The sequence below is a fragment of the Taeniopygia guttata genome, chromosome 5 (genome assembly GCF_048771995.1).
Source record: "Taeniopygia guttata chromosome 5, bTaeGut7.mat, whole genome shotgun sequence".
Classification (NCBI taxonomy): Eukaryota; Metazoa; Chordata; class Aves; order Passeriformes; family Estrildidae; genus Taeniopygia; species Taeniopygia guttata.
In genome coordinates, this window is record NC_133030.1 from 11748038 (window position 1) to 11759629 (window position 11592).

Below are 11592 nucleotides of genomic sequence, written 5' to 3' on the forward strand. Positions count from 1 at the left end.
AAGAATTCAGCTGTCAGCAAGGAACCCCAGCTGAAACCCCTCTGTTGGCAACAGGCTCATTCCTCCTCCCAGTGCCTGCTCTAAAGCTTCAGTAGTTTTTCCCAAAATTTACATTTCCTACCCTGAAAATGTTACTTGTCAAGCACATTTACATCCCTAGCAGACAACACTGCACACTACAGGCAGCTGGTCCTGGCCTGGCTGATATTTTTACTCCTCTCTGTAGGACCAGAGTGAGGCATTACCTGAGATCCCAGTTTTAAATCAGGTGACAGCTGCTAATCCACCAATCCCCACAGTGGTCATTACAGCTAATTACAGATGTTAATTAAAAGGTAAGGACTCCACCAACCACCACTGAAGTCCCAATAAATTAATGAGGTTTTGCAGTAAAATACACCCCTCTCCCCTGAGGAGGTGCCTTTTCTGCAACCCTGAATTCTTGGCCTCTGTCACAACTCACAATTTTCTGTGATCTGAACTGACAGTTTTCTGACAGCCAGGGCTGGGGTGTGTGGCCAAAACCCCTTTTTCCAGCAGTTCTACACAACCCCTTGTCCCCTGGTGACTCAGTGCATCTGCTGTTATCCAAATATCCAAGTCCTGCCTTCAGAACCAACTCCACAGCTCTAAAATGTTCTGCAGCCTCGTTACCTATTACACCACCATGAATCACTCCCTTCCTCACTTCCCTCTCATCCCAACACCCACTTGAGCTGAATGAAGCTCTACAACCCCAATGAGATCACCCTCACCAGCTCTAGTTATTAAAGACAAACAGGAGCTTATGGCAGTCCAGAATCCCTGTCCTTTGTCCTGGCAGGACAAATCCCTGCTGAAATGGCAGCTGGCACCAGCCCCCAGGTCATCTGGCTGCCCAAATTCCCCCTGAAATGCTCCCACTGCTCTACAATCCCTCTTTAAATGACATTTCATCCCAACTGCTCTGGCAAAATGTACATAGCAGCACCAGCTGTTTTGGGACACACTTCCATGCTCCAAGGGCTACAGAAGTGGTCAGATTCAGGCACAAAGGGGCAGCATTTCCTCAGAAAATCAGAAGTCACAGGGGCAGGAGGACTTGTTACCTGTCTAACAGCAATAAACCTGCAGCTATATTGGCATTTTAAACTATGTTCTTACATCACACAGAACTTTTCTGCCATGTGCAGGGCCAGGAGCTGGGACTTGGATGATCCTCCTGGGTCCCTTCCACCTCAGGATATTTGGTGATTTAATCATTTTAATATAATATATATTGCCTGGAAATTTGATTTCCATACTCTCTCACTCCATTGCCAGGCTGGACTTGTACTTCCCTTCCTTGTGCAAGGTTCCTTAATCAAATTATTTCTTTAAAATCCCTCAACATTTTTTTTTTTCCTTTATCTAAAAGTCAGGATAATTTCAGATCTCTCAGTCTGGCCCTGGCAGTAAAACCCTTACTGGAACAAAAGCAAATTAAAACAGGCTGTAGGGGAAGAAAATTCCCTTCTTTATGTTCCAAACTGCCCAGATGTGGCACCAAATCCCCTAAAACATCTGTCCCAGTGCTCTGCTTACCCCCCTTCACTCTCTCCATCATCTGTGTTGAGATTCCCTGAGCTGGCTGTGAAATAAATGGAGCTGGAGGCTGTGGAGTCACTTCTTTCCCTGGAGAAGGGGAACTTCCTCCGGCGAGTCACACGCTGGGTTTCTTCCAGGTGGGTCCTGGAGGGAAAGAAAAAGGAAGAGAAATAAATGTTTGGTAGTGAAATGTCTGTTATTCCCCTTCTCCTCTCCAGCAGACTCCACCCAATTCCCATTCTAGACAAAGAATTCATGAGGTGTTTGTACAAACTTAAATGGCGCTAACTTTGTATTCTGCATAATAAATAATATATATAATATATAATTATATACGTGTTATACATACACTTATAGTTATATATTTCATATTACATAATGTATTATAATGTACTATGTGTTAATGCATTATGATGGTATTATCATATTATATTATAACATATGTTGTATAAATATATAATTATATATTATATTATTATATAATAGATATTATATATATTATTATATAAAAGATATTATATAATAGATTGTATCCAATATAATATATCTGCAGGTAAAGCAGATCCTCTTCCATGGACAATCCATACAGGATCCACAGGTGTGATGTTCATCCAGCCTCTGCACTAGGAACTGGAGTGACAGAGCGGGTTCAGAGTGGAAGAGGGGAAATTTAGGTTGGATACAGGGAATGGATCTTTCCCTGTGAGGCTGGTGCAGCACTGCAATGGATTTCCCAGGGAAGCTGTGGCTGCCCCATCCCTTGGGAGAGTTCCAGGACAGGGCTTGGAGCAACCAGGGCTGGTGGAAGGTGTCCCTGCCCGTGGGTGGCTCTGAGGTCCCTCCCAGCCCAGGAGGATCCCGGGAAGCCGTGGCTGTTTTCCCGTGCAGGCAGGGGCTGCTGCAGGCCCGGGAGAGGGGCAGCACCTGACTTCCCCCACGATCTCCATGGCCAGCTCCTGCAGGCTGCTCCGCACCGCCTCCACCTCCTTCCTCAGCTCCGCCACGTTCCTCACCACGAAGTCCAGGCGCTCCAGCAGCTCCAGCTGCTCCTCCTGCCTCAGCAGGGGGCTGGGCACGGCTCCATCGCTGGTGCCCGCCAGGAGCAGCGCCCTGGGCACGGCCTGACCTGCAGCAGAGCACAAGGAGGCCCTTAGAATCCCCCCCAGATTCCAGGGGGAGGGAAATGTCACCACGGCTCTGTTGGCAGGGAAAGGCTGGGAGAGTTGGGATTGTTCAGCCTGGAAAAGCCAAGGATCTGCAGTGACTCAACTGCCCCTTGAAGGAGCCTGAAGGAGAAATGGAAAAAATACTTTACAAGGGCCTGGAGTGACAGGACAAAGGGGAAAAACTCCAAACTGGAAAAGGGGAGATTTAGATGGGATATTGGAAGGCATCTTTCCCTGTGGGGGTGTTCAGTGCCTGGCACAGCTTGCCCAGAGAAGCTGTGGCTGCCCCATTCCTGGCACTGTTCAAGGCCAGGATGGACAGGGCTTGGAGCAACCTGGGATAGTGGATGGTGTCCTTGTCCAAGGCCGGGGGTAGGACTGGATGAGTTTTAAGGTTTCTTCTCACCCAAACCATTCCAGGATTCCATTGTTCTATGATCACTGTGAAAAGCACAGTTTCATTTTCTGTTCCCAAAGTTTTGCACAGACCTGGATGAAACCCAGCACGCTGAGGGCTCCGAATAAAGCACTTTCTAAAAGCCCAACACTCCAAACCTCACTTCCCCCTACCCCAGCCCTATTGCCCCCTATTCCAACCCCACTCCTTCATTCCATCCCATCCCCCGTATCCAATCCCAATTCTCCCCTACTCCAGCTCCATTCTTCATTTTCCAACCGCATGTCCTGCATTACAACCCCACTGCCGCCGCTTCAACCCCATTCTTCCTACTCTAATCCCCTTTTCCCCCACTTTTCCTCTTCCCACCCCATTCCTTTTCCTCCATTCCAGCTCCGTGCCTCCCTATCCCATTTCCCCATTCCTCTCTATTCCAACCCCATTCCCCGCATCCCGTCCCGGCTTACCCCGCCGCTCCATCCCGCCCGAACCGCGGCGCGGCCGCCCCGCCGCCTCCCTGGAGCGGCGGCGCATGACCCAGAGCACGCCGAGGACGAGGCCGGCGCCCGCCGCCAGCCCCAGCGCCATCCCGAACCGGGGCCCGGCCCGGCCCGGCCCCGCCGCCGCCATGGCCGCTGCGGGCGCGGAGCGATGGCGTCACGGAGAGGCGACAATATGGACGAGTGGGCGTGGCCTCGTGACGTCACACCGCGGGTCAGCGAGGCCACGCCCCTTTTGATGGCATCTGGACGCGGAGGGGACACGGACCCCGCGCCACCCTCGGGGGTGTCACCGCCGCCCCCCGCGCCCTCAGTGCCCCGGGAAAAGCCCCCCGAGGCCGCCGGCTGTCACCTGCTGCCGCCTCGGCAGCTGTCCCGCCGTGGTGACAACACCTCGGCCCGGCTGGGGTGGCAGGGGACAGGCTGGATGTCCCCGCACACCCCAACGCTCCATTTGGTGTTCAGCTCCCAGCAATGAGGGACAAACGTGCCCCCCAAAAAATGGGGATTTGGGGTGCCCAAGGGAGCTGAGCACGGGGCTGGCTGTGGGTTTTGGGGATGAGGTAATGGATTTTAGGCCAAGGAGACAGGAGTGACCAAACAATCATCCCAAGCATTTGGGGCTGGAATTCTCCCTTCTGCAGGAAATGTGGTAGGTGGTTCCATTCCTGGTGGGATCCCCCGGGAATCTTTACCCCAGAATCATTGAAACTAGAAATAGCTTTTTCTGGAAGAGCCAAAGGATTCCTTAGGGAAAGGTGCCAGTCAGGAAAGAGAAAACCAAGCCCTCTGTGTGCTCCCTGCTCCTGGGGGTTTGGGTGACAGCAGGATTTGGGCAGAGCCAAAGAACCTTCTGCTTCCCTTTATCTGGATTATTGGGAACAATTCCGAGCCAGCCCAGTGTAAGGAGAGCTGGGAGCAGCCAGCTCGGAGCCAGAGGGTGATAAGCTGCTTTGGGATGATGGATGAGCTCTGCCTGCCTCCCAGATTGCGGTATCTCCTCAAGAAATTCAATATTAAAATGTTACATATAGCTCTGCTCTCGTTTCCCTCTTTTTTCCTTCCTATCTTTTTTCCCCAGGAAAGAGCCACATCAGAGTCAGACCCAGAGCTGGGCAGGCTGCCAGAACCCTGGCTAGTTTTCCTTTAATTTCTGGAAAGGTCTGGGTTTCATATCCGTATAATTCCCTGCGTGACCACAGACCACACGTGCCCAGCAGAGGTCCAAAGGGGTAATGGATGATGGGAATTCTGTCCAAATCCAACCCAGCTGGGTGAAATGTGCCCTTGCTTCATTGGGCAACAGGTTTGCACTGGACAGGAGAGCAATGAGCAAACATTCCAGCTGTTCAGGACTTGGGGAGGAGGCTCTGTTGAGGATAGGAATGATCAAAACAAGCTGATGTTTAACCCGTGGGGGGAGGTATCCCACAGGGAACTCCTAATGAACATACTGGGATTTGTGGGACGTGCTTTAGGAAGAGGAGACCATCAGCCTCTGGGGTTTCTTGTATCTCACCAAACCCAATGTCAACAATAACAACAAAAGCAATAATTATAACAACAACAACAATTAATAATTAATAACACATCAATAATAATGTATATGCAGCACCTCCGCCTGTCCTGGTCTCAGGAAATGGAACTTCTCCGATTATGAAGGGATTTAAATCCCCCATGTTCTCAGATAATAACCCAACAGCCAGTAGAAAAACAGGTTTTTCCCAAAAAATGTTGGTAATGCTGAACATTCTGCTTCAGGGGAATGTTTGGTCAGACTGTAGGGTGGGACTGGGAATGCTCTGCAGGGCCCACCTGCCTGGCTCCACCATCTCCCAGTCCTCACCTCCCTGCTGTTATTTCCTGCTCCTTTATCTCCCTGCTATTAATTTCCGTTTTCTTCGTCTCCCTTATCCATCATCTCCTTGTTCATTGCCTCCCCGCTCATCAGCTCCCTGTCCTACATCTCCCTGTCCTCCACGTCCCTGCATCTCATCTCCTGGTCCATCCTCTCCCTCCTCATCATCTCCTGGCCCATCCTCTCCCTGCTCATCACTTTCTGTCCCCTCCTGCCCATCCCTTGCTGGGACGGCAGCACCGAGATCCCGAGGGATCCGTCGGAGCCCCCCGGGAGCCTTTTCCCCGCCGCTGCCGCTGCCGGGGGCGGTGGTGGCGGGGCGGGACCGGGGGCGGCCCCGGGCACGGTCCCCCAGGAGCGGCGGCGGGAGCGGCGGAGCGGAGATGCCGTACCTGCTCATTAGCACCCAAATCCGCCTGGTGAGTCCCGGCGGGACCCCCGAGGGTGGGGAATTTCGGGGAGCGAGCCGTGAGACCCGCTCAGCCCGCGGTGACCGCGGTCACCGGTGCTCCGGTGCCATGCGGCACGGGCTGGCCCTGCTGCTGCTGGGGGGTCGGGGGTGATGCAGGCTTGGGGGACCCCAGCACGGCCAGGCTGTGCTCCAGCGGCCTGTGAGAGCCCCGGTACCCCCACCCCGTCTCTGCTGCCCCCAAAGGCTCCTGTCCCAAACAGCGACTCACTTGGGAAACTTGCAGCAAGATCCAAAGAACGCCAAAGGGTTCTTGTCCTCTTGTCCTCTTAGCTGGTTTCCCCTCGTCCCCAAACAGCCATTCCAGGGTGGAAAAGGTGGCCAAGGGAGTGAGCACGGCTGGGGTAGACAGGAGCCGGACAGTGGTTGGGATCTCTGGCTGGGATCAGTGTCCAGGAGCACCAGTGGCATTGCTGGCTGTCCCTATCAGACAAAGCCACAGAGCAAATGTTACTCCCCGGCACTGGCAGCACCCACATCCTGCAAGACTCTAGGAACTCACAGCTGTGTGTGTGTTTATCTGAGGTTTCCCTTTTCCCGAAATCCAGAAGCCTGGATCTGCTGCTGTGGTTTGGGGCAGGAAGTAGGGACAGTGAAAACAGCAAATGAGCAAAGGGAGGGAGTTGTGATGGACACTGCTGCTGCTGCCACTGGAGATGTCCCAAAGGAAGCAGCAGTGGATTGGGAATGGGGATGTGTGGGGATGCTGCAGCACCAAAGCACCTGCTGGCAGTGGCATTTGGGATCATACAAGCTGATTGAGTGATTGTGGATGAGGTACAGGAAGGGACACATGGATTATGGCCCTGGAGGGAACAGCCTGCAGCAGCAGGGCTCAGTCTGCCCTTCAGAGACTTTGGATGCTCTGCTCTTTCCCAAAGGGGCAAAGCAAACACTTCCAACGTGAAACCTGGCATTGAGCAGAGGCTGGAACCCTCCTGGGTGAGCAGCTGCACCTTCCTGGCACTGGCCAGGACTGAGGGCCCCTCCTCCCAGGGTGGGCTGATGACAATTCCCTTCCTTAAGGGCTCTCACTGGAGCTGTGCAGGGAACAGGGGCCATGTCACCACGTGTCACTCACCACTCTGTGCCTTCCCACAGGAGGCTGGGCCCACCATGGTGGGCGATGAGCACTCGGATCCCCACCTGATGAGTATCCTGGGGGCCACAAAGAGGACCACGCTGGGGAACAACTTGTAAGTCCTTCTCTCGTTGTTTTCCCAAGGAATGCAGAACATTCTCACTCCTGGATTTCCCCACAGCACCTTCCCTGCCTGATACTTTGCTTGATTCCTTATTTTCCCTTGCTCTGACCCTGTTTTAGCACCTGACCCCTCTTTCCCTCTCTTAGTGCCATCCCTGCCTTGCTCTGCCTGTGCCTTTCTTGGTGCTGGGAAACCAGAGTGCTCACCCAGTTCTTTCCATCCCATCCCTCCAAGCTGCAGCCTGTCTGTCCATCCCATCCTGCCCTCCACTGCAGCTCGAGGCTTCACCTGAGCCAGCCCTTCCCAACAGCTCCCAAATCTTTTCCATGGGCAGCTGAGCCCTGGGTTAGAGCTGCTTCCCATTGTGCCACCCCTGACTCCAGCTCCTCCACTGGCATGTTTCCAAGCCATGGATATTTGAAATTTCTCCATGTCCCCCCTCTGACCATGCTGAGTTTGACCCCAGCCTTTGGCCAAGTGCCACTCAGAGAGGTGACCAGCATCTTCCTCATGGTTTGGCCCATTCTTTTTTTCCTTTTTTTTTTTTTTTCCTCACTTGATATTGCACTTCCTGGTTTTCCCTGGGAAAAAAAAAAAAAACAAAACACCAAAACCACAATGGCAGAGCAGAACAAACCCCCAAATGCAAAAAAAACTTGACAGAGAGGAGCAGCTCAATTCCTGCCACGTCCCATGTGCCATGGTGTGGAGTTAGAGAAGGAGGGAAAGGAGGAGAAGGAGAAGGATGAGGCATTAAAATAGAAGGTGCATCTAATCCCAAATGTTCCCAAGCTTCCATCCATGGAGCTGGGAAAACCCTCCTACTCAGCACCAGCCTGGCCAACACCAAGAGCTGGACCCTTGGCTGCTGCAGCATTAAAAATCTGAGTGGGGTGGGAAATGTCAATAGTAAGGAGATAAAATATAAGTATAGAGGCCCCCCCCCATCCCAGCTGCATTCCTGGGGCGTTTGCCGGGCTGATCCCTCTCCGTGCCGCTCTTCCCAAGCCCGTGGGTGGGGCAGAGATTGGCAGCAGCGCCGGAGTCGTGCTGCCACCCGCCGTGCGGAGCCCGGAGTTACGCAACGGGATGGGAGACAGAGAGAAACACAACAGGCTCCAAGAAGGAACTGGATCCTGAGAGATTCGGTCGAGGATCCCTGGGATTCAGGTGGAAAAGAAAGGCAAAGACGGATAAAACCTCTGTGGTGCCTGCCCCAGCAGCTGGGGGAGCCGCAGCACTGTAAGGAAGAGAAGCACACATTGTGCATGTTTTGGGGAAAGGATACGAGCTTCCTATGGGATCCCCCTGGTGGATTCACCACCTTTCTCCTCTCCCCGTGTCCCGGAGCGTTTTGAGCTCCTCTCGCCCCACCTGCTCCTCGGCTGTGTCACAGCTGGGAACTCCGCTGTGTCCCTGCGGCACATCCCCGCGGCACAGCATGTCCTCCCGCGTGTGCCTGAGCAGTGGGGCAAGTCCCCTGGCTGGAATGTGGCTGCTGGCACCCCCCGGAGCACAGCCACAGCCACGAGCCTGACCGCCTCCTCCAGAACCCCAACCGGGCCTGGGAGCTCCAGGTTCTGCACCGTGGCCGAGCAGGATTCTCCATTCCTAATTCTTTCATGAGCAGAGCCTGGCTATGGATGCTGCACACCCCCTTCCTCTAGCACCTTGGGCCCCAGAACTTTAGCCATAACTTTGTAGGGAGGCTGAAGGAAAAGCCCACATAACACAGACCTGCTGGGAAGCTGGGATGTAGAGGTGAAGCTGAAATCCCTGTAATGAGGGAGCACAGGATCCTGTTCTGCAGCTCTGCACAGACACACGGCCCCTCATTAAGTCCCACAAGGTGTGGGGAGCAGGGATGTGGTCCCTGCCCTCTCACTCGGGGTCAGAGCCCTTGGGGCAGCCATGTGGGGCAAGGGGTGGGGTTTACCTGGAAGAAAAGGCTTTGCAGGTATCCCAGCCCCTCCATCCCAACTGGATGCACAGGGAGACAGCAGCAGATCTGATACCCACAGTGTGCAATCTTCATTTCCCTCAACACACAGCTGGGATAAAGCCCTGGGAACTCTTGCCTCCTGCTTTTAGCTCAGCTACTCCGTTTTTTAGGTTTCTACAAATCCCTGCCTCTGCAACTACCACTGAATAGTGGGAATAATATTTACCAGCTCCCACTGCGAATCTGAAGGGTATGTGGCAACCCTCCTGGAGAAGGAACAGACTTCAAAGACACTTATAATAATGCACATTATCTTTACACCACATCTATAATTACAGCCAAGTACAGTCTTGAGAAACTGGAAAATCTTTCACATCTCAGGTTATTTTGTGCTTTAAAGCACTCCCAGCTCCAGCATGGGTCTGAAATCCAAGCAGGAGAAGCTTTGGAAAGGCTTTTGGATTTTTTTATCATTATTAGCAGGAAAAGCAGAAGCTTTGTTCAGGTTCAGGTGCCCAAACAGGATCCCCAGTGATCCTGCAGCCCATCATTATCTACTTATCCAGCACTGCGAGTCAGCTACAGCTGAGCTGCTCTGGGCCTTGTCCCAAAAGTCATGTCAAAGGAGAGGCTGGCACATCCAAAGATCCCACTGGCCAGCTCAGCTTGGCTGTCCCCAGCCAATTCAGCCCAGTCTGTGCCTGGTCCCTTCACTGGGAGCAGTGTCACAGGCCTGGAGCTTCTGGGATTGAGGGGTAGGAATGTGGGACAGCTATCCATGGATAGAGCCAGCACAAACCAATGGGGAATCAGAGCTGGACAAGGATCCCAGTACCAGCTCCCAGGCACTGCTGGAACAGGGGAGCCTGGGCTCCACCTCGCCTGGCAGCTCCATGCAGGATGGATGACTACTGGCTTTCCAAAGGTTTCCCACCTGTCTGAAAACATCACTTTGTTTCACTCCCCAAATTCTAACAGTCTCTCAAACCCACCTATCTCACAGACATACTCTGACATGGCTAGAACACTGGGATTTCATTCCTTAGAAACACCTGGCTCATCCCTCTCCTCCTCCATGAATTCCCAGGCAGGCTAAAAACATGCTCACTTTGTTTACCTGTGAACCCTCTGCTGCAGTGTCAGCCCAGTTACCCAGCAGCATGGGGCTCTGGACACCAGCCCCTGAGCCATATTCCCATTCAACCTGATCCCTCCCTCCTGGACAGGATTCCTGTGGTTTGGCACCTCAGGCTGTGCCTTCCCCCGGGGTTAACCAAGGCCCTGTGTCACACACGCCCATGCCAGGTGTGGCCGCTGCTCTTAGAGGGATCAGGAGCAAGGCAGGCTCACTTCCACCAGGAAATGCCCATCTCCTCCTGCCCCAGCTCACCTTATTCCCATCTTTCCTGGGTGCAGCTGTGAGTACTACGTGAACGACGCTCCACGCATGGTCCTGGACAAGCTGGAGAGCCTCGGCTACCGCGTGGTCAGCATGACTGGCGTGGGCCAGACCCTGGTCTGGTGCCTCCACAGGGAATAGCCAGGGAGAATCCTGCCTTCCACCCAGACAACATCCTGCTGGAGATCATCTTATAGGACTGGCAGCAAATTTTCCCCCCTTAATTCCTTCCTGTCCCAGGCTCCAGGCACTCGGGCAGGAGGAGAAACGGCGCAGAGGCAGAGCTGGACCCAGTAGAATTCTGCCATCCCTGTTGTGTTTCCAAGAGCAGGGGGAGGAAGATATGCCCAGAATCAGGCAGAGGGAACAGATGGCTCCAGCTCTGCCTGGGATGGCAGTCTGGCAAATTCCAGTTTTTTACATTTTAATCATGTGTTCAGCAGGCCCTGGAGGAAGCTCAGTAATAGCCCTGTTTGCCTCTCCTCAGGCTGCCCTGGAGAGCCCTGTGCCTTCTCCTGGGCCAGGGGGTTAGTGAGGGACAGCAAGCATGGACACCATCCCATCTCATTCCTGAAATCCAAGAGGGAACCACTAAACCTACTCCCAGGGCTCTGAGAATCCCTTCCCTTGGCAGCAAGGCCCGTTTCCATCTCAGCAGCATCACCAAACTTCCAGATCCCAGACTGCCATCCAAGCCTAACACGGGATTCCCAAAATAACACAGAAAGTGTTGTTGTGTGACTATTCCAGGTGTGGGCTCTAATCCTAACACTGCTGGAATATTTGGGACTGTGCATGGATTCTGCTGTGGGGATAACACCAATAAAATATTGCTCCAAAGAGACCAATGTCCTTCTGTGGGTCATTAAAAGCTGTTGCCAAATCCCTCTGGATGCACGGCTCCTGAATGAGCTTTCAGGAATTAAAAGCTCCAAGATCTGGTGTTCTGATGGCACCTCTCACACCTTGTCCCATGGGATGGGGCAGCTGCTCCGGGCACACACACTGACAGGGTAACACCTGCACTCTGTGAACCTCAGGCAGCCATTCCTTCCCCAGACCTGGAAAGGGTTAATGGCTGCAGTCCCTG

At 53.3% G+C, this 11592-nt stretch overlaps 2 protein-coding genes across 3 annotated transcripts in view; one reads left to right on the top strand and one right to left on the bottom strand.

Annotated features, from left to right (window-relative positions):
• RMDN3 (regulator of microtubule dynamics 3) overlaps positions 1-6395 on the bottom strand; it is a 22241-nt gene extending 15846 nt beyond the window's left edge. The window contains exons 1-3 of one of the 2 annotated variants that reach the window (XM_072929571.1): positions 6168-6395; positions 2491-2692; positions 1564-1710 (exon numbers count right to left, since the gene is read on the bottom strand). In XM_072929571.1, coding sequence (XP_072785672.1) covers positions 1564-1710; positions 2491-2513 — 170 coding nt within the window. In that variant the 5' untranslated portion in view covers positions 2514-2692; positions 6168-6395. Of the gene's footprint in view, positions 1-1563; positions 1711-2490; positions 2693-3596; positions 3793-6167 lie in introns of those variants that run through there. The other variant, XM_002195996.7, reaches the window with a different exon arrangement.
• GCHFR (GTP cyclohydrolase I feedback regulator) lies at positions 5561-11344 on the top strand. The gene is made up of 3 exons (XM_002193039.7): positions 5561-5906; positions 7058-7152; positions 10520-11344. Exons 1-3 carry the CDS (start codon positions 5871-5873, stop codon positions 10641-10643), a joined length of 255 nt encoding a protein of 84 aa, XP_002193075.3. The 5' UTR covers positions 5561-5870; the 3' UTR covers positions 10644-11344.
• The last annotated feature ends 248 nt before the right edge of the window (positions 11345-11592 follow it).

Bases quoted from the DNA above. Each gene is read 5' to 3' on its own strand.
- GCHFR (XM_002193039.7), top strand. From the start codon at position 5,871: ATGCCGTACCTGCTCATTAGCACCCAAATCCGCCTG. The intron at 5,907-7,057 runs GTGAGTCCCGGC...GCCTTCCCACAG, and splicing joins TTAGCACCCAAATCCGCCTG to GAGGCTGGGCCCACCATGGT. The intron at 7,153-10,519 runs GTAAGTCCTTCT...TCCTGGGTGCAG, and splicing joins ACCACGCTGGGGAACAACTT to CTGTGAGTACTACGTGAACG.